Source organism: Callospermophilus lateralis, unplaced genomic scaffold, assembly GCF_048772815.1.
Source record: "Callospermophilus lateralis isolate mCalLat2 unplaced genomic scaffold, mCalLat2.hap1 Scaffold_65, whole genome shotgun sequence".
NCBI classification, from domain to species: Eukaryota; Metazoa; Chordata; class Mammalia; order Rodentia; family Sciuridae; genus Callospermophilus; species Callospermophilus lateralis.
In genome coordinates, this window is record NW_027514826.1 from 101,085 (window position 1) to 124,498 (window position 23,414).

The 23,414-nt window shown below is 35.6% G+C and overlaps 1 protein-coding gene across 1 annotated transcript in view; it reads left to right on the top strand.

Moving 5' to 3' along the window:
- The window catches only part of LOC143389792 (protein crumbs homolog 1-like), a 73,669-nt gene that overhangs the window by 10,781 nt on the left and 39,474 nt on the right, over window positions 1-23,414 (top strand). Inside the window, 5 exon segments of the mRNA XM_076842598.1 lie at window positions 4,088-4,155; window positions 7,432-8,388; window positions 13,664-14,211; window positions 15,732-15,897; window positions 21,047-21,953. Of these exon segments, the coding sequence (XP_076698713.1) occupies window positions 4,088-4,155; window positions 7,432-8,388; window positions 13,664-14,211; window positions 15,732-15,897; window positions 21,047-21,953 (2,646 nt within the window).

The window sequence follows — 23,414 nt, forward strand, 5'->3', positions numbered from 1 at the left end:
GTGGTGTGTGTGTGTGTGTGTGTGTGTGTGTGTGTGTATTTTAGTTGTAGATGAAAACAATATCTTTATTTTATTAATTTATTTTTATGTGGTGCTGAGGTTTGAACCCAGTGCCTCATGCATGCAAGGCAAGCACTCTACCACTGAGCTGCAGCCCCAGGCCCATATTCTGTTATTCTTATTCTATTCTGTTCTTTTGCTCCCATCCCCATTTTTCTCTTCTCCTTTTGTAAATCATTGTAATCAGATATATAGACTAATTTACATATATTTGTGTAGTTTATTAAGGTTTGCGTATATGTACATATTGTGCTAACACCTTCAGTTTTTTTCTCTTTCTATTTGTCACCATGCTGTTCAGCTTTCATGTCCTATCACCTGGTTTCCATCACAACTTACCTGACTTCAGTTACAGGGACAATTTGAAACTCAAATGCTACCTCAGGGTGAATTTACAAAGGATTATCTTTTAGTATGGATATTACAGTAGAAATACAACATAAATGACTACCTTCAGGGTAAAATTATTATCCCTCTCAGGTAACATATTTATATTTTCTAAGGATTCCAAGATACAAAAATCTCAATCTAAAGTAATTGCTTTAGTGGTAAGAATTGGAGGCCACTCCATCATTCTGGGTATAACTTCTCACTTGGCAAGACTAAATAAAATTTCCATAAGTCTTCAGGTCTCCCCTCTCAGAAAATATAAATAAATAAGTAATCAAATAAAAATTCACGCACCAATTACTCTAAGTATTTCTCAAACACTACATATATGCAAATTACTCCATTTCAAAGAATGAAATGGCACCAGATTTCAGAGGAGTATAGTTATTCTTTCATAGAGGGTGAAATTTAAGTCAAGCACCACATAAATACAGCCACCCCTTTATATCCATGAGAGCTCAGTTTCAGGACTTCTGGGTACACACACTCCATGGATGCTCAGGTCATGTAAAATGGTGTAGTATTTGCCTATATCCTACATATATCCTCCTGTATACTTTAAGTCATTTCTAGATTACTCATAATACCTAATACCATGGAAATGTTACCTAAATAGTGGTAAGCCATATTGACTAGGAAATAATGACAAGGATATAGTCTGTACATGTTAAGTACATGCACAATTTGTTAAATGTTTTTGATTAAATATGCAGATGTAAAACTTGCAGAGAACCAACTCTAACTCTTGCCACAGTCTGAGTTGATGAAAGCCCCTGCTCTTTTTCCATAAGTTTTTCTTCTCTCCATTTCCTGCATAGATCAATAGATTTGAAGTTGCCATGAATTTCTTAACCACTAATCAAAAGCAAAACAGAAAGAAAAGCAAAAAAAAAAAAAAAAACAGCATTTCTATTGTTGTGAAGAAAAGCAAATCTAGCCCTAATTTTCCATCATAGAAGTTGCTCGAAATAGTAGTCTGTGTTTAGATTCCTCAAAACCCAGTTTTTTTCCATAATAATAGTTTCCTTCAGTGTTGTGATCAGATTAACATTCACTAGTGTGACTTGTAAAGGGAAGGCACCACATATTAAGCACAGATTGTATCTAAAAATAACAAGTGTGTCTGTAATTGGCACAAATGAGTCTTACACTAAGCCCTGCTGATCCTGCTTGGGAGTGATGAGTCAAAACTGAGTCCTCACACTTGCCACCAAAGGGGAAGAGAGAGGCATTGAAGAACAAGAACACTTTTGGAAATGGTACAAAATCATCAGAAACTTGCTCTATCCACCTTGTAGGTGTGAGGTTGGGTTTTCATCCTTTTTTCAGAGACATGTTTGGAGCCAGGACACATGGTTTTCGCATTTTAATGGTGATGCTCATAGGTTATCTGTTCTTTTCTTATTTTTATATATAATTGGTGCCATCATTACAGTTTTAAGATGCTTATTTGGCAACTATGTTTTATTATAATGATGCTACTAGCATGTGAAAAGTAGAACAGTTGAGTAAGGGAAAGTAGATATTACCATGCTTTGAGCTCTTAGTTTTTATATTTAATTTATTCTTGAATTTATTTATTAAATTCAGAAAATACTTTGGTCAAATGAAACAGATCAAGAAAAAACTCATTTTTTATGACTTGTAGAAATAAATTAAAATAATCATTGATTATAAAACTTCAAATGTCATTTTCATAGCCAGTGATGTTTATATTATACATAAAGTCTATGTTTTTATCCATTAATACAATTTATTCTGATTAGTGTATGTGATATACCAGGTAGTAGAGATTTTCTGTATCATTATTTTTTAAGAAAAGTATTATCAGAATCAGAACTAAAAGAATTTTAGTAAAATAAAATAAAGTGACAGTTTCTAGTTAATTAAATTAACTTCATATAAACAAAATGATAGTAAGCTTCAAGTAACATGCCTCACACTATAAATACTTGGAAATAAACAATGAATTAATAGTCAACTAAAATATCCAATTAAGAAGACCAAGTGGCACTTATAATCCCATAAATAATGCCTAATCCTTTTGTCTTTGTTTACAATAGAGCTTCTCTTTGTTCAGACAGTCAAATAACCAATGAAAGGATTTTCAATCTGTTTTCCTACTTTTAGTTTGCTGGGTTCCTTAAATAAATATGTTGGACTTTATTTTACTTTGAAGATGTCAATAGAATTGATTTTTTTAAAGCAAGAACATAAATCACTGTTATCATCACACTTTTCAAATTCTGTTTACTCTTCTTGAGACATTTGACCCTAATACAGGCTTGCTTTCTTCCTTTTTATTGTTTTGCTTGTTTATTTGTTTTGAATGATGGCAGAATTTAAAATTAGCATCTCTCTCTCTCTCTCTCTCTCTCTCTCTCTCGTTCTATCTCTCTCCATATATAGAGAGAGATAGATTTAGTAGTTGTTTTATGGAAGATCAAGTAGAAGAATTATAGGAAAAAAATCTAGTAGTAAACAATAAAGAAAGCCCTACCATCATATTTGCTAGTGAAGTATAAATGAAAGAGAGCTGTAAATTGTGAGGAAATAAGCATCCTATTTCAGGCCCTAATAGTCCTCTGTGTGAACAATTTTAATAGCTGCCTGGAGTGTCTTTCAGTCTCTAGTTTTTCTTCACTTCATTCTGTTACATATTCTAGTGGGAGTGATCTTTACGAGAAACCACATTGGTCTTCTATCCAACAATTACTTTATTGTTTCCCATGGCCAGAAAATAAATAAACAAGTAAATAAATAAAAATAAAAATAAAAATTTTCTCAGTTCCCCGACTTCCAATCTGGCTGCATTGAGTCTTTCCGACTTGATTTTCCTTCATACATCCTTCTTGCCAACCAGATTGCCCAACTTATTGTCAATCTCCAAATGCCTTGAAATTTTCTTCCATTGAAGAGTGTTTTCTTTAGTCACTTCTTTGTATATGATGACTCTTTTGTCAGTCTGACCCATACTTGAAACTTTGTGAAATCTTCTGTAAGGTTGCCAGAGTTTGATGTTCACATATTATCCACACCAACTGTGAGCCTACTGTCTACAAGGAATTTTCATAAATATACATTTTTGTCCTTCCATGATGTCATGAGCATATTCTCTTCTATTTTGCTTCTCCCACAATCCTCTGTGAATAGGACACAGACCAGGTATTTTGTAAATTTGAGAGATGGTAAATTGAAGGGTCAATTAAGGGTACTAAAGTGAGTTATAGACATCAAAAAAAAATTGAAAATCACAATAAATGAAGATAATAGATTTCAGGAATTTGAAATGTTTATAGTCATTCAAGATCATGTAAAGATTATTCAGAGGTAGTTATAAACAATGGGTCTACAGAGAGATTTCTTTCAAGAGACTGTTTTGAATTACATAGCACCCCTCAAATTTAGAGTTAGAAGCTACATTTCAACCCCAAGCAAAATAAGTCTGTGTCAAGAACAATTTCAGTGTCCACTAAACATGGGGTGGGGAAAGAAATCATCCGTTTAGACTAGACTCTCTACCTGGTTAAGGAATCTAATGGGGGTGACTGGTAATCTGAGGTAGAAGGAAAGAGAGGGAGAGAGAATTCCTGCTGTGTGGTGCCGGAAATTGAATGTCCACTCCCCTCAACTGCAGGTCAAAGGTACAGGAATCCCGAGGTCCAGATGGGCAACCCATGATAGGAATGTCCGTGAATGGACCAGGTAAAAGGAAACCTTCCCAACAGGCCTCTGTCAAAAGGTGAGGGAGCCCACCTGGACAGAGAGAGTTGTGAAAAAGGAGTCAATGTCTGTAAACCAATACATACGGGGGGAGGGAGAATGGAGCTGTGAGAACAGCTAGTCATCGGAAAGGCCAGGTCTCCCTTCCTCACAGGTCCCTACAGGAACAGAGCAGAAGAGGCTCCAAGGAACTCAGAAATGACCCTAGAGCAAATATAAACTTTAAGGACCTTCTAGGCTCAGTGGACATGAATCATGCTACATTAGCTCTTGTCATGTAAAAGCTCCCTGTATCCTCTTCCCCTTCACAAACTCCAGTCTTCCCCTTCAGCAAACTCTACTCCCTGAATCCTCTTCCCTCTCACAAACTCTAGTCCTCTAAGGGTCAGAACACTTAGAAGTTTGGAGATAGAGACAGTAAAGGAACAGAAACAGAGGGAAGAAATTTTTCAGGTCTTCCTTTAAGACAGCCTAAGTTTGGCCTATCAGAAAAAGAGATTTAGGTTAGTGTGAATTGCATTGAGACTTTTATAATTATATGTGACTGGCCATTTTAATTACCATTTGTTTTTTTTTTTTTTTAATGATCATGACTCTGTTATCTAAGAGTGAGCAGAAAAATCATGCAGTCTCCTGGAGATATTATCCGGAAGCAAGGCACATCTTTCCCCTATTAAATATATTAACAATGGAGTGAGAGAAAAATAATAGTATTTTGCTTGGTTGTACTTCACATCACAAATTGTTCAATATTCCTCTTAATGAAATACTGGTTGATTAATTATTTTTAAATCATGGGAAAATCAAATTTAAGAAAATATCTTCTAATATAAAAGTTTAACTTATTCATAAAGTCAGTAAAATAAAACTTGCACTAGAACACTACTTTAGGATTTAGCTTTACCTGTCATACCTTTGTCAGTTCTCTGTATTAAGAATGATTAAGTAACAAATTGGTTCAGTTCAACTCTGTTCTATCATCAAACATTTTAAATCATGTGCCCTTAGCACTGTGAAGGCATTGTCAGAAATTTTAGTTTATAGTGCATTTACTATTTTCACAGAGCTTAATTTTTTTAATTAACAAGGACTATATAGAAGTAATTCAAGTACAGTAACATATAAGTATAATAGAATCCAATCAAGTTTCTAAATGTATGGTACATCAATGGCAGCAGATACTCCAAGATTAGCATTGTCTACCTATATCCAGAAGTATACACAAGAAGAGCATTTCGGAGTTTGGATCAGATTAAATGTGTTTATTACTTAAGGACAGTCATTATTGATTAATTCATTCAAAAACCTACTCAAACAATGCCAAATACAAGCCAACCACTAAGCTGTGTTTTAGACATACATTGATAAATAAAACAGTCATTTTCCCTTGCATGACAGAACTCACAATCCAATGAGATTCTACACTAACATGCTATCCATGTAAATCTCTCATTATGTAAAATTGTGCAATTGAGGGGTACTACCTAGGCCACACATTTTAGATTATCTCTTTCAATGATCACAGCACTATTTAAATGTTATCAGTAGAGGGTTAATTCTTTTGTTTATTATCTTTTAGTAATGGCCGACACTCTCTGAGAACTTATATCCAAATGATGATATGAGCATTGTATATGTTTTCACTTACTTAATCAGTTAAAAAACCCCACGATACAAAGAAACACTCTTATTCACCCCATTTTGTACATGAGGAAGTTAAGACACAGAAAGTAAATGTATCTTGTTTAAGATCATATAGCCTAAATGGAACTCATATCTAACACCATATCTAACATCCTTTTGATTAAATTTTTTAAAACATATATTCAGATATTAAGTTAATTGGGAACTTTATTGCCAAAGCTCTTTAATCTGAGTGTGATGTTTATTCTTTACATGTAAAAACATGATGGCATGACTTAATAATTCATGTATGAGAAAAGGCAGAGCTGCTTAATGCATCAGGATCCTTTGGTTAGAAAAGGATTTTTCCATCAAGAAGCCTTGTGCCTATTAAAGATTTCAGTCTTACTCTCTTTTGGGTAAAGTATATTTCCCCCTTCAATTGATTTGTATGATTTACGCATTATTTGCAGTATATGTACTGGTGACAACAGTAAAAAAGAGTGCACTAAGTTGTCAAATAAAAAACAATATCACTTTAGATTTTTTAAAACATAGTTTAGGGTCACATTATAAATTATCTTTGGTATTTAGAATTTGTTCTTCCTAAACTTCCATTTCTTCTGTGAAAATGAACTAGGAATATCTGCCTTGAATACCTCAGACAATTGTGGAGGAAGGTATTGAAGAAATCATAAAGTGTTTCACATATATCAAATTTTGTTTTCATTATTTGTTCATTTGAATTCATCATAATTCTTAAATGGTATTATATTTCTTCCTATTACATTGATTAAATAAATTCTAATAATTATTTTACTGGATGTCTTTCTTCGGCTTGGAGTTAGGAAAGAGTAAAGAAAAATGAAGTAAAAATTTTAAGCAGGGGCTTGATATGAGATAGATGCCTTGTTTTATTCTAGAATTGTTGGGAAGGAGGAAATGGGAACTTTCATCTACTTAAGAGCTCCATAGTGTGAGATGTCCAGGTCTTTGTATTTTTCAAATTTTGGTTTTAGGAGTTATCTGGCACACAAATAAGATAGAAGAAAACATCACTATTTCCAAATAGAATAGAGTGAAATAAATGGATAAACTTATTATTTAACTACTATAAATTGCAAAAGACATCCACAAATTAGTCATTTATATGTAGGATTAGTTCCAAGAGCAATATTTTCCCTTTTTTATTTTTATGGTATTTAATGCTCAATGTATATCTGACAGTGGTAGTTTGAATCAATCACTGTAATCAACAAATGATCTATTTCTACAGAAAGAATTCAAAGTCTATCATGAATGCTCTCCTCATTACAATGTACATGGAATGGTCAAATTGATCTTAGTCTTCCTCAAGAACTATATTTTATTCCTTTACAGTTTTGAATTTCAGATATGTCTAAACTGGGAGATTATACATGAAAGTTATGTGAAATTTCTATTTCTAATCTGAATATATCTATTTTTTAAATTTGCTCTAATTAGTTATACATGACAATAGAATGCATTTTGACACAGCAAACATATATGGAGTATAACTTCTCATTCTTTTGACTGTACATGGTGTAGAATCAAAGCAGTCATGTAATCATATTGAATATACCTATTTCTAACCTATTGTTTATTATTTAACAGGAATTCATTGTGAAGAAGACATCAATGAATGTTCATCAAACCCTTGCTAAAATGGTGGTACTTGTGAGAGTTTACTTGGGAATTATACTTGCCATTGCCCATTTGACAACCTTTCTGGAACATTTTATGGAGGAGAGAACTGTTCTGACATTCTCCTGGGCTGCACCCATCACCAATGTCTAAACAATGGAGTCTGCATACCTCACTTCCAAAATGACCAACATGGATTCAGCTGCCTATGTCTACCTGGATATACTGGATCATTGTGTGAAACTGTCACCACACTTTCATTTGAGGGCAATGGCTTTCTATGGGTCACAAGTGGTCCACATACAACCAAGGACTCAGTTTGTAACATAGCCTTCAGGTTTCAGACTGTTCAGCCAACAGCACTTCTACTTTTCCAAGGGAACAGGGACACATTTGTAAAGATGGAGTTACTAAGTGGCTACATTCACTTATCAATTCAAGTTCATAATCAGTCAAAAGTGCTTCTGTACATTTCCCACAACACCAGCAATGGAGAGTGGCATTCAGTGGAGGTAATATTTGCAGAGACTGTGACCCTTACCTTAGCCAGCAGCTCTTGTACAGAGAAATGCATCACTAAAGCTCCTTCTCCATTTGAAAGGACTCAATCAATATGTGCTTTTCAAAACTCTTTTTTGGGTGGTTTACCAGTGGGATCAGCCAGCAATGCAGTCACTCTGCTTAACATCTATAATATCCCATCCACACCTTCGTTTGTAGGCTGTCTCCAAGACATTAAATTTGATTTGAATCCCATTACCTGGGAGAACATTTCATCTGGCTTGTCGTTAAATGTCAAGGCAGGCTGCGTGAGGAAGGATTGGTGTGAGAGTCAACCTTGTCAGAATAGAGGACGCTGCATCAACTTGTGGCTCAGCTACCAGTGTGACTGCTACAGGCCCTATGAAGGTCCCAACTGTGTGAGAGGTGAAAGGGGATAGGTGCCTAGGAATGCTGTCCCCAGAGCAGAGCAATCACAAGGACAGCCTTGCTATTACTGATATGAAGCATAATGAACCTCAGGACTTACGCTGCTGTTTGCCCACTAATGAGAAAACAGAAGAGTGCAGGGCTGTGTGTTCATTTTGAGTGGATTCATAGGAGACCTGAGTTTCTCTCAGTCGGAAAAATAAAACAATAAGCAAATAGCTCCTATTCAAATGGGTTTTCATTTTGCTGTTTGTACCTGCTCTTAGAATTTTACCATTAGTTGCATATCAGAAATTTGTTGTAAATCTCATTTGTAAAAGGATTTTATTCACAAAACTAGTCAGTGCCACCTATTAGCATAGTCTGTTGTGCTTAGTAGAGTCCCAGTAAATATTCACTTCCTCAATCTTCTTTCTATGCAATTCATACTTGCTCTAAAATCATGCTTAAGTTTAGCACTTTAACAGAACACTAATTTCATGCAAAGTGACAAAAACAAGTTTTGCCAGAACTGCATTGGAAAAAATAGATAGAGGTCTTACAGAGGGAAAGAAAGAAAGGAAGGAAGGAAGAGAGAGAGTCGGTGGGGATGGGGGGGGAGTCAAAAGTAACAATAGTAAAACTTGGTAGATGCCATAAACAAGTTGATCTGATTTTTCTAGCAAATCATGGTTTGAAATAAATTTCAAAATCCTTTATTTCCAGCATCATGTAAAAATTGCTGTTGATAGTGATCAATACATACCTGTTTCTTTTTATTATTATTATCATGCATTGAAAAAGTCTGAGAGGTAATTGTAACAGACCGCTTTGAAGTTCAGCTGTAATTTACTCCAAGATTTTAGAGTAACTCCAAGTAGGACAACATCTGGTAAATAGTCTTCTCTGCTTTATATGAAATAAAATTAAAACCAGTCTTAGCCCATACCCTACTCAATGTTCAAATGGCTAAGAATTATTAGAAACTATTCACGGGTTTCCCCCTTCCCACAATATTCATTACAAATCATGGAACTGTTTGACAATGAGGAATGGCATCTACTCACTCTATGTAATATTTTAAACAGAATGGCAAGTTGTTTCGTGATTTTTTTTTTTTTAAGGAGAAAAGGGGAAATTATGCTGAGGCGATGGTTCACTTTTTGAAGAAAAATTTAATTGACCCAAGGCAATATTTTTAGTACATATACAAAATAACAAACAGATGCTGACTCACTTTGACTGACTTCCAGATGTAGTGACCCTCGAGGTTAATGCTGACCATGGCGATGCTCACTGTCCTAGCAGATAGATTCAAGAGATGCTAATCCAGTGGGCTCTGGTTTTCTTTAGTGCATTTTTTTCCAACTTGGAAAATTATGAACTTTTTAAGCCAAGTTCCTGAATTGCTTATATTCCCTCTACTTCCCCCATATCCTTATATCCTTACACTATTTAAAACTGTTCAATCCCCGTGAGAATGTTTGGCTTCAAGAGATTATAACAAGTTCTGTAAAATCTTTTCTTTTTTGAATACTTGGGATAAGTTTAAGAAAAATTACATTTTTCTTATCACCTCTAGTCATAAAAATAAAATATTCTATATTGGCTGTTGTCTATGAGAAATGTTTTGTGTGGAGCATATTCCTTTTACAAAAGATGCTTAAATGCAGTAATTACACATCTTTTGGCAATTGTATGTTTGTAAATGCTCTTAGAATTTTACCATTAGTTGAATATCAGAAATTTGTTGTAAATCTCATTTGTAAAAGAAATAATTTTTTGGAAAAAAAGGACTTTCTTTGTTATGTGTGTATTCAAGAGGGAGGATAGGTACTAACAAGCAGAAAGACACAAAATTCACCCAAATCATGATTTTTGGAAAACATTTCCCAACCTTGTTACACACTGCAAGTATTAAGCAGACCTGATAGAGAATTTCATTGACTGACTAAATACAAAAAGCATAGGGATTTGTAATATCTTAAAGTCAATCTTTTTAAAATTTGCCTAAACTCTGAAGGGTTTCCCTAAGCTTAGACCCAAAACTGTCTGTAAGGTGGTCCCAGCTTACCTTGGGTCGATTGTGTGTAAGAACACAGAGTTTCCAAGATATTCTTCAGAATAAATGCACCACCTATATCTTTCCTTCGGGAGAATATTTAATTTATAAAAACAATTTATATTTATCTTCAATTATACACCTATACTTTGGGAATCTTATCTTTCTAGAATTACAAATTCACATCTATAGAAGAAATTTCATGCCATGGTTGGATTTGTTTGTTTTTTTTTACACTGTTGTGCCTGCCAAGTGTATGGACCCAAAACTCTGCTTAAATACCTTCAGGAATGGTGAATTCACTCATTCCTTCTTGTCAAAATTTCCCTGAACAGTTCTGTCCTTGTGTCTAAAGAAAATGTGATTTCCCCAAAGCTTTCATTTATTGGTCATGTTATAATTCCTGAAGATATGCTCATATAACTCTTAACACCTTTTCTTCCTAAGGATGCTTAAATACTTGAAGAAGAGCATCTAGAACTATCAAACTTTTCACATCTATCATGCTACACATCCTAGTTTCTTCTAAATTTTCCATATGGCACAATCTTCAGACATGTTGTCACCTGCTTCTTGGTGGTATACCTGCTTGTCTGTCTTCTTTCTAAAATGTGACAGATGTGCTTGATGATACATGGTGACACAAGACCTCAACCTCCTTTATTCTGGATAACATGCTTCTATGTTGCAGCCTAACATTAGACTGATGCTCTGCCACTTTTCTTGTACTTACATCACATGAGTATCTCACTTGGAGTCACTGTCATTCACAATGTCATAGAATCCTATTTCTCTCCCAAAAACCTATGAGGCACTTTTTGATCTAAGCGCCTTTTATTTATTCTCATTAAATTTCATCTTGTGTTCCATCAATCATTAAAGCGTGTCAATTTTTTTTTTCATCTGCATATGTTACCACTGATCTTCAGGACATATATCACCAACATGTATGAGAATTATCCCTTCCATTTCCACAGAGAAATCAAATTTGGCTTCAGGTATTTCTAAAATCTTGTAGCACATCATACATGCTGACTAACTGTATATGATTCTGAAGAATAGGATTACTAAAGAGTCAAGCTTCTCAAGGTGTATGGGGGGCAACAACTCTGTATTCTGTCTTTTAGTTGAGGTCTGCAAAATGATACTGCAGGGATCCTAGATTGATCAGCAGGGACTTCTGAGATTGAATGATTTTGTGTGTATCCTCAATCCTTAAGCTTCAAGAGCCAAATCTTCTTAGTAAGCATTTTTATCGTAAATGAAAGTGCTGCAGTGTATTCAGAGTTGTTAACCTCTTCAAAGAGGATATTTTATCTAACAGTACACTTTGAAAGCTATCTGTAGTTGCCTGAAGCAGGTAGGTCTCCAAATGAAGATTCAAACTGCTATGTTCCATAGGAAATCAAGTCAGAGCTCTGAAAATATAGCCTGTTATGCAGGAGGTCTTCAAACAGATGGCTGCCTAAGCAAGTTTCACTAAAGCTCAGCTGAACTAAAATACATCTAACTTTTGGCCAAACTTTAGCTAAACCATATGATGACATTTAAACACTTCAGATGTGCTTTTCTTCTAGGACAGGGATGCAAAAACCCAAAGACAGCAATATTTTTAAGACAGTGCTCTTGTCAAGTTCAGCATTGATTTCTAGGTAGCAAGACGTAATGGGCATTTCTTAGTCTTCCTCTCACTTGACCTTTTAACAACAGCAAACACAGTTGAGTGACACATACTCCTTAGTGTGCTTACAGGGTATCAGTCTAACTGGATTCCCTTATCTTACTGATTCCTCTTCTGTCATCTCCTTTGCCTCCAAATGTCTGGAACCGACAGGCTCAGTTCCTGTACCACTTCTTTTACTTCCTATATATTTACTTTTGTGATGGTACCATTCAGTCTTCTGTCTTTAAATCCTTCATGTACGCTGAAAAATACCAAATTATTATAGTTATCCCAGAACATCTTCCCTGAATTTCTGTGGCAACTACCCAGTGTTCATTTCCATGTAGATATCTAATAAGGCATCTTTAATTTTATGTGGACTCCCATTTTCCTCCGAAATCAGTTCCTCCAGTTTTCTTCCTCATCATTACAAATGGAAATTCCAGGCTTCTAGTTGCTGGTCCAAAATCTTGAAGATGTACTTGATTTAGAAAATTCTATTTGTTCTACTTTTAAAGTATTTTAAAACTCCTACTACTTCTCACCACCTCCTGATTCAAGGTATCATTATCCTTTCTTGAATTACTGCAGTAATGTCCCTCTCTTTGGGTTTTTGCTCAAATATTACTTCTTAGAGAGTTCTTTCCTTATTATTCCATTTAAAATTACAATCCCATCCCTATTCTCAAATCTTCCCATTCTATTTCTCTATGACTTGTTTTATACTAAATGATCTCTAGTGTGCTGACATACTACACAGCTGGCTTTCTTATCTGTGCCATATATGTTTATCCCTACTAGTATATAAATTTGATAAGGATAGGAATATTTGCTCCTACTACCGGACCGATGTTTTTAAATGCAGGTTTCATTTTTACACGTCTTGAGTTTTCTTGAGGTGGAGTGCATCACTGATATTGCCTCTTTTGCGCATTTCTAACTCCTTCAACCATAAGAAAGACCTAAAGGGGTCAATATTCCTCTTTGCTCTCTTTTCTCTCTCCTTTTCTCCTCCCAAGCAGGACACAGAAGGAAGAGTCTTCCTCTTTTTTTGATCCTCTGTCCTGCCTCATTATGTGGGGTATCATCCCAAAGAGTATTTACTAATCAAATTCTTGATTTTTGTCCTTTACAAAAAAAAATAATTAGGTTTAATAATTCATTGGCTCCAGCATGCCTACAAATAGCAAAGATGAAGCCTGCCTGAACAATATGGTTAAAAATCTCAAATTTCTTCCAAGATGGAATGCAATATAGTGTCTGACATTTCACCACTAAGCCCCAGCATTTTAGGGCAGTGAAGGGGAGGTTCTTTAGTTTTTTCTCTTTTGTGTTCGATGGCCTCATTCATGAACTACAGACTCAAATGCAGTTGTTTTCAGGATAAAGTAAACTCAGAATTACAGAAAATGAGGCCAAATTGTTAGTCTATTCAGTAAGTCTGTCCTGAACACAAAAAAAAATGTGTATGTGTGTGTAGATATAAAATTTTCCCCTTCTGTACCTTCTTCCTTTTGAGTCTCAAGATGTTTCCTCTTTGTTTCTCCTCTTCCATTTTGACATCGAAGAGTATGTGGCAGGCAGATTTGGCCAGGATGACTCCACTGGATATGCTGTCTTTAATCTTGACAGGAGTTATGGACAGAACTTCAGCCTCTCCATGTTTGTCCAAACAAATCGTCCATCGGGCTTACTTCTAACTTTGAAAAACAGCACTTACCAATACATTTGTGTCTGGCTAGAGCATGGAAGATTAGCACTGCTGACTCCAAGCTCTCCCAAATTCACAGTAGAATTTGTTCTTAGTGATGGAAATGTCCACTTAGTGACTTTGAAAATCAAGCCAAATACAATTGAATTATATCAATCTTCACAAAACCTTGGATTTATTTCTGTTGCCACATGGAAAATCCAGAGAGGAGATGTCATCTACTTTGGTGGCCTACCTGACAAGAAAGAGACTGAAATTTATGGTGGCTTCTTCAAAGGCTGTATCCAAGATGTAAGATTAAATAACCAAAATCTGGAATTCTTTCCAAATTCCACAAACAGTGCATCCCACAGTCCAGTTCTTGTCAATGTGACTCAAGGCTGTCTCGGAGACAACATCTGCAAGGTAGGGTTATTTGTACCAACTATGGACATATTGTATGCTAAATTTTTATTTTATTAACATGCAATTTAATAAAACCATCCTTTGTACCTGACAACAATGTTACTGGCCCATCAGCAAAAGACCTGTTAAATATCTATGTTCCCAACAGACTGCATGATTTCTGATAAATTTTAGTGGACTTATTGGCATCATGATATATTTAACAATGATAATAACTTCAGTTACATATTTCCTACCCCACATCAATCAAATTTCTTAAGAATATTAATATTCTAATTCTTAAACTCTTATGGCACTCTATAGGCTTAACTGAACTAACTCTTTTAAAAGACTCAATTAACTTTATCTTAAATACCAAGCTATTGTTGTTTTAAACTTTTATTACTTCAGCAAGAAAAAAAATCTGAGAGTTTTTTTTTTTTTAAATTTGAATTCCTCTGAAATTTCTCACAACCCATGCTTTATATTATGTACTTTATATGCTCTTCTAAGGGCTACATTAACTGTATGAAACTGTCAGCTCTGCATGAGCTTTCAGAGGAAAAGAAGAAAGCATATTGATGTGTGTTACATGTTTACTGAGCTCCAACTATGGTCACAGACTAGCCTTAGTCCTAAATATACACAGAGGAATCATTATGAGTTTACTATAGGAGCACTTCTAATGTGCCAGGCACTATTTTACATAGACTAATCCATTAATTCTGTTGAAGGATTACTGTATAAACCAGATATTATTATCCCCTTTTATACTATTTATAAAGAAACTAAATTTTATGTAACAAACTGAAGGTGTGGCTCAGTGGTAGAATATGTGCTTTGCATGGGTGAGGCCCTGGATTCAATCCTCAGCCCTAAAAAAAAATTAAGAGATAAAAATAAAAATAAAGTTATGTAACTATCCTGAATGGTTTGCTAATAGTTGACCTGGGATACACACAGTCAGGCTCTAAAAAATTTTCTTTTAAAATATTTTTATTTTGAATATTTTGTGAGTGAACTTGTAAGACCTGAATTAAGAACAATGAGTCTCTGATTCAGAGGCAGAGCAAATGGTGAGGGAGGGCATTGCATTGGGACCCAGAGGATCTAGGTACCAAGCTTCATTTTCATTTCCACAACAGAAAGACCCTCATCTGTAAAAATAAAAGTAATAATCCTTATTGCAAATAATTACTGCATGTGAAAATATGGGATAATTTGTAAAATACAGCATTTTAACAAGCATCCTTGTATTATACATTGATTTTATATTTCCTCTTTTTCTTTCCCATTCTCTCTTTCCCCCTTTCTCTTTCCCCATCCCCTCTCTCCATTGCTCTTTCCTTGCTGCTCTTTTAGAAAACAGTGGGCAATGGTAACATTCAGTTTTATTCCATATACTTAAAATCCATGTTAAATGTTTAAAATCTGAAGATATAGGAAAATTGGCATTTTAAAATAACAGATATATGTTGTCACCTTTAACATTTCCACATCTAATTGCCAATGATTTTGATGATTTTTTTATCCCTGCTCAGACCAATCCCTGTCACAATGGAGGCATTTGTTATTCCCTGTGGGACGACTTCTCCTGCTCCTGCCCTGCAAACACAGCTGGGAAAGCCTGTGAAGAGGTTCGGTGGTGTGAACGCAGCCCTTGCCCTCCCAGTGCCCAGTGCCGGTTGGTGCCCAAAGGATTCGAATGTACGTAGAGCTCAGGACTGTTATCCTTCCAATGAATTTGGCACGTTTAAGTTGTTCTGATAGGAAACAAATAAATAAATAAATAAACAGACATGGTCAACTTATTAAATAAGTGGATGGTTGTTCACCCTTCTGTGAGTAGTATAATTAACCTGATATGAGTAGTATAAAAATCCAGATTAGTCTCTTGTTTTATCCTGCCCTGTGTGTCTGCATGGGAAATGGAGAATGTAGCAATACCAAATCTGAGTCCTTGGTCATTTAAAGCTGATTTCTAAAGAGTTAACCGGGTGATACTGTCCTTCCTCATTATTAGAAATACAGAATAAACGTGCTGGTGTTAGCTCACTGCCGTTTTAACTTCGGGTAATTCACATGATCTCTATGGTCTAAAGCCTCCTTTCCTGTGAAATAGGGGTACCGAAATCTATAGGTTTCTTTGTGATGATTGCAGATTCTTATGTATATAAACAAACACATTAGGTACCCGGTGATACTGGCCAGGACTGCATCCCTTTATGTGAAAGATTCCTCTGCCCCTTTCAGTGCTACAGAGCACAATTTCTCAAATGTTAATGATTTGAACACCACACTTAGGATTTTTTGACATTTTCACAAAGTAACCACACTGTCATTTCTGTGCTGTCTCCTCTCTTAATTCAAATAACGCACAGCCCAAGATATAGCCCATCCTCTGTTTAAATTGAATTTGAATCCCTTCCCCTTATCCAAAGATTCTGCTGCTAAACATTTTGCTCCTAGAATTTCTCTCTTACTCTCCAACATCAATAGTTTTTCCATTAGCAGATAAACATTCCATCAAATTTCCTCATTACAAAATATATCCCATGACCTCCCTTCCCCAAATTCCCACCTGTGATTTCCCATTTCTCTACTTCCTTTTCTAGTGAGTAAAACAAAACAAACCTCTGAAGATTTGTGCTCAAAATACTTCTGCTGTCTCATTCCAATCTTTTACCTCATCACTCAGGCCCCATAAACCTCTTCCACTCTCTCAGCCCAGAGCTTCACAGTTTCTCTCCACCATTTCATTCAAATTTGGATGCCAGGGTCTTCCTACCTGTTTTTTTCTTTATATCTCTTACTATTCCTTGATATTTTTGTGGGGTGTGGTACTGAACCTAGGGGAACTGTGTGACTGAGCAACAGCCCTTTTTATATTTTATTTTGAGAGAAGTTCTCACTAAGTTGTTTAGGGCCTCCACAAGTTGCTAATGCTGACCTCAAACTTGCAATCCCCCTGCCTCAGCATTCAGAGCCACTGGGATCACAGGTGTGCATCACTGCACCTGATCTGTTCTTGAGTATTTTGATATACATGTATGTGTTTATTTTGTTTATTTGTTTATCACCTCTTTCCTCAGTAGAAAATAAGTTTCACAGTGCAAGAAATTTTTCTATGTAGTTATTTAATTCACTGTTGGCCCTTAGAAGAGTGCCAAACATCATAGTAGGTTGTCATAAATATTTGTTAAATGAATAAATTTACTTATTTTTCTGCAAATCAGTTATTCACTTAACTGCTCTACATATAAGTATATTATCTTCTTACAATAAAAATATACATAAAATATATTTAAAAACACTGCACTAAAATAATGGAATGGAACTAGATGTGAGAGTGGCTGAAGGTCAGTTCCAACATCCCATTTAGACTATGCCTGACATAACTGAAGACAAGAGAATACATTTATTTTTATGTTTCTATATTTTAAAAGATAGATATGATACATGGTAAACTGTAGATATACTTGAGGAAATTTTCTAGAGGAATGTGTATATTTATAACTCATTTTTAGGAAATACCTACTACATACAAATAGAAGCATGATGAGTTGATAGAAAGTAAAATGGTTTCTAACCAACACAGAACTTTACGGATTTATTTATTTATTTATTTATGTAGAATTGGTGATTAGATCCAGCAGGGCCTTGTGCATACTAGTCAAGTCTGTACTACTGAGCGACACTCCTAGCTCAGCACAGATTTTAAGTGCAACATTTTCCATTCTTCTATCTCTGACATGCTTGTTGAAAACGATGATGAATGAAAATGAACTATTAATTTTATTGTTACTCTTTTGATAGAAATATTACTATTGCTAGTCCCAGCTTTGTTCTACAACAGCGTTCAATTCACTTGGAACATTTCCACAGGGGAAATGAAAAGAGTAGGATTTCAAAAATCAGTGGCAGCCCAAGAACAGCATATACCCAAAGCAGTTTGGACTGGCCCACATGTGTATCAGAAACAAGTGAATCTTCACTGCTGTACCATGACTACTACAAAAGGAAAAGAAGCTGGCTCCAACATCCCCAAAATATCCCAACAGCCTTCTTTTCGAAGTATGACTTATCTTAGTGCAGACAGAAATGGAAATCAATAGGAGGTTTACAATAGGAATTGTATATCAGTTTCATAATTGACAGATATGAACCATGGATTCATTTTTCTTCTTTGTATACTTTAAATTTTGTGTGACCTTATGACTGTATTGTATTTTCTTTTCAAATAAAATATATTGAGAAGATTAAGTGTAACAGAACAACATACTCTTGAGAGCACGGCTCATACATTACTCTGAGTTTGGCCTTTAGATCTTTAATCATCTGTATCTCTGTGTCCCACTAGGATTAAACCAAGATTTAAAAATTTACAACTCACCTTAGATACAGGTGTGTTTATTATGGCAAAGTACCCCAAAGAAAAGTCAAAGAAAAAATGTTATGTGCATCGTGGTTTTTACCTATATCTCAAGAAGTGATTTCAGAATTTTGTTATTTTAACATTTACTTTAAAATATGAGTCACTCATTGCTCTTTCCCTCCTTAATTCTTACCCAAAAACCTGGTTGGAGGAAAAAAAAAAAAACCTCAACAATCAGAAACAATGAAATCAAATGAGATTTTAATTTAGTCAAATAATAAAACTTGAATGATACACTTTAATTTTCTCTTGCTGTGATTTATAATCATGTCATTTCCAAAATAAAGGAGAAAGTTATTTTCATCGATTACTCATTTACTAAAGTTTCCTGAGCACCTATTGTGTGTTAGGCAAAGTTCTAGACAGAGATCTCTGATCTCAAAAAGCCCATGCTATAGAACAGAAAGACAGTCAAGGAACAAGTATACAATTTTAAACTTCAAATGTGATAGGAGTTATGAAGAAAATAAAACCCAGAGTGAAACAGAGAGTAAACACAGGGCAAAAGTTGTTTTAAATTGGATAGTCAGGGAAGGCTTCCCAGAGGAGGTGACATTTGAGCAGCTATCAACGCTGAGGAGGAGCCAGGTACAGGAAGGCCTAGGGGAGAATATTCCAGGTTTAAGTAATAGCAAGTATAAAAGATCTGAGTCAGGGAGAAGCTTGCTATCTTCAGTGAGTGGCAGGATATGTGAATAGGGAAGAGAGTGGAAGGAATTGGAATTGGAAACTTAACCAGGGGTCATATCACATAAACTCCTGTGAGGAGCTGGGGTTGTCGCTCAGCGGTAGAGCACTCACCAAGCACGTGCGAGGTACTGGGTTCAATCCTCAGCAGCATAAAAAAACCCTCCTGTGAGTATTGTTTAAGACTTAGGCTTTCTAGATATGATGGCAACTAATCGAGGTCTTGGGCTAAGGAGTGGTGGTTGGATTCACCCTCAGCATCACAGAAATAGGGACCCTAATAAGTAATTAGTCTATATGAAAGATGACAGTGGTTGGGTATATTGCCTCGCACATTGAGTAATGACAGTGTTTCAAGGTCAATAGCTACTGAGAAGTGGGAAAAAAATGAAAATGGCAAATTGACTACTGGATTGGATAATGTGGAGGTCACTGTGACCTTAACAAGAGTGGTTTTAGTGAGGTGATTGGAACAGAACCTGAGTAGCATGTACTAAAGAGAAAATGGTAGATAAGAAAGTGGAGACCTTGAGAATAGGAAACCATTAGAAGAGTATTGATGGGGAGGGGAACAGCAAAGGAAGAAGCAGAGTGGGATGAATATAAACGGGACCCAACACATTGCTGACCAGGTTGGCCTTGCACAGGGTCATGGAAGGTGCATCCATTTTAACAGGATGAGAAGCAGAGTGCATCTGGGGACTGTGAAGTTTCAGACTTGGTGGAAAGCTGGGGCACTTTTTCTCCTATTTGCTCAAGAATGCAAACAGGAGACTGAGATAAGTTCAAACATTTCCAGAGAACAAGTTGTGATTTAATAATCTTATAGATTTAACAACCTTTTAATAGAAAAATGCAATGAGTACCCCAAACTGCTCTGCTTCCAAATAGTACATGGTAATGATGAGGTAGAGGTGGTTGATTTGGCTGTATATTTTTTTCCCAGTCACACAAAAATATTTGGTGATAGGTGGAGAGTGGGTAGTTTGGATTTTTACCAGGTTAGGTAACCCAGTCATTGGGAATGCACATGTCTGTGTGTTGTGGGCCGGGGGTCCTAGGGATTGAACCCAGCGGTGCTCTAAACTTTTTTTAAAAGCTTATTTTGAGACAGGGTCTTGCTAAATTCCCTGAGCTGGCCTTGAATTTGTGATCCTCCTTTCTCAACCTCCTGAGTAGCTGGGATTAGAGGTGTGTACCTTTGCACCCAGCAGGAATACTACCTTTTCCTCCCTGTTGGACAGCTTCATCAGAAACCAGTCTCTACTATTGGACTTCTGTGTTGCTATAGCTGGATTTGTAATTTCTTGGTGCTCAATTTCTTTGCATATGAAATGGATCATCAGTGCCTTATTTTGGGGTTCTAGTGGAAAATAAAAATTGGCATGCATTAGAATATCAATGAAAAAGAAAAGTCTGGTTTGCGTTTTGGTATTAGACCATCCATGTTTTATGTTGTGGCTTTATTATCTATTAATTAAAAAACATAAGCAGACTGCTTAGCTTCTGTTAGTCTCTATTCCTTCTTTAGTAAAATGAAGATAATAACCATACTTGTAGTCAAGAGTTTTTTATTTGAAATAATTAAAAAAACACAACTAGCACAGTACCCACCATGTCAAACAATCAACACATGATATCATTAACGTGATGATCACTACTATTAATGCAGCTAATTAAGCACATATTATAGACTTAATAAAGTTGCTAATTAGTGTTGTCTTCTCTCTTTAGGTATTGCAAATGCTGTTTTTAATGGACAAAGCAATGAAATATTATTCAGAAGTAATGGGAACATTACCCAAGAACTCACCAATATCACATTTGGATTCAGAACAAAAGATGCAAATGTGATAATATTGCATGCAGAAAAAGAGCCTGAGTTTCTTAATATTAGCATTCAAGAGTCCAGATTATTCTTTCAATTGCGAAGTGGCAACAGCTTTTATGTGCTACATCTTACAAGTCTGCAGTCAGTGAATGATGGCACATGGCACCAAGTGGCTCTTTCCATGATAGATCCACTGGCCCAGGCCTCCAAGTGGCAAATGGAAGTGGACCATCAAACACCTTTCATGACCAGTGCAATCGCTACTGGAAACCTCAACTTTTTGAAGGACAATACAGACATTTATGTGGGTGACAGAGCTCTTAACAATAGGAAGGGCCTGCAAGGGTGTCTAAGTACAATAGAAATAGGAGGCATTTATCTCTCTTACTTTGAAAATGCTCATGGTTTCACTAATAAACCTCAGGAAGAGCAGTTTCTTAAAATCTCTACAAATTCAGTGGCTACTGGCTGTTTACAATTAAATGTCTGCAACTCCAATCCCTGTTTGCATGGAGGAAATTGTGAAGACGTCTATAGCTCGTATCACTGTTCCTGTCCCTTGGGATGGTCAGGAACACACTGTGAACTCAACATTGATGAATGCTTTTCAGACCCCTGTATCCATGGCAACTGCTCTGACAGAGTCGCGGCCTACCACTGCAGGTGTGAGCCTGGATACACTGGTGTGAACTGTGAAATGGAGATAGAAAATTGCCAGAATCACCAATATGCAAATGAGGCCACCTGCATTAGTGAGACTAATGGCTACTCTTGCCTCTGTTTTGGAAATTTTAGGGGAAAATTTTGCAGGTGAGCATAATGTCCATGAAGCTTGGTTCTTATCAAACTGGAAGCTCTCTTCTCAAGGCCTGCGTATACACTGTGCTGAACGGGAAAAGTTTTGGTCATTTCAAACAATTTGATCATCTAAAGATGGGATTTATCTTGATGGGATGACCTATAAGTATTAATGGTAGTGTTTCAACCAGACAGTGTTTCCTCAGCCACCTTTGTTAGAATATGTGAACTATATGAACTATAACTCCAGGATCTGACAGCCCAAGGTCACAAGAAAGGAAGGGTTATAAAGGAAGGCAGGATGTCTAATAACAAAATAATGCCCAGGGTTATTTCAGTGGATAAATCTCATAAAATCCTGAAAAGGCTACATTATCGTTTCAAAAAAGTAAATTTATGATTTTCAAACGTAAAATGAACATGTTTTAATGATTTTATTAGTTATTAATTAATGCAGAAACTAGGGAGACATTAAAAACAGTCCAAAGGACAATATACAGAATATAGATGTATACAAAAAATAGAAATGATGAAGTGGATCTACTAATAAATGCAAAACTGTTTACTATTCCACAGGAGAACAAAATTAGGATCTGAGAAAATCTTTCCTGAAGTATGACAATCAGTTGTATTGCTACAAATTCACTTGCATGTCAATAGCAAGATTCTTTTGTATTAATATAACTTTCTACAATTTACAAAATTGTAATATTGCTTAGTAAAGAAAATCTTAAGACATCTACCACTATAGAATCAGATTGTTCTAGAGATCCTTTATATAACATCCAGTATTTCACTGAAGATAATCCACTGATCTCTTGCCCATTTCAAAGTATTTCTCAATTTTTTTCTGAAACTACAAAAGCAGTATTTTATTTCTAGCAACCACTTCTATTTCATGCTGTGTAAACAAAGATAAGAAAGAATATTTTCCTACTAAGTCACATTGCTCCACTGTTTCCATGTAAGTAGAAGCCATTATTGTTTTACAACTTATACTGCTTTAAATTTACTAAAAAATTGAGTCATTATGGGTAGGTGAGAGGGTTATTATTAACAAGTAATACATTCCAGGACTTTGGCAAGAACACCTGGAGTGGGTTGGCAGCCTGTAGACATTGGAGACATTACACTAATTCAGAGCTGACATTACACTAATTCATTAATTACATGAATCTTATAGCAGACATAACATGTATCCATCTCCATAAAATGTGGATGTATCTTCATAACATTTATTGTTGTTCAGAGCATATGATAGCAAAGTGATAGCTGCTAAGTGTTAACATGCCAGTTAGATGTTACTTTCGTGAGCTCATCCACTTATTTGCCATTATTCAGGATCAAAATCAGTAGCATTCCACAGTGAATTTGGGTAAGTAAAGTACATTTGCCCTAGTAACTATTCTCTAGAACTTTTTTTTTTTTGCCTAATTCATCAAAGTCAAGTTCTTAATGTATAAACTTTTCAAA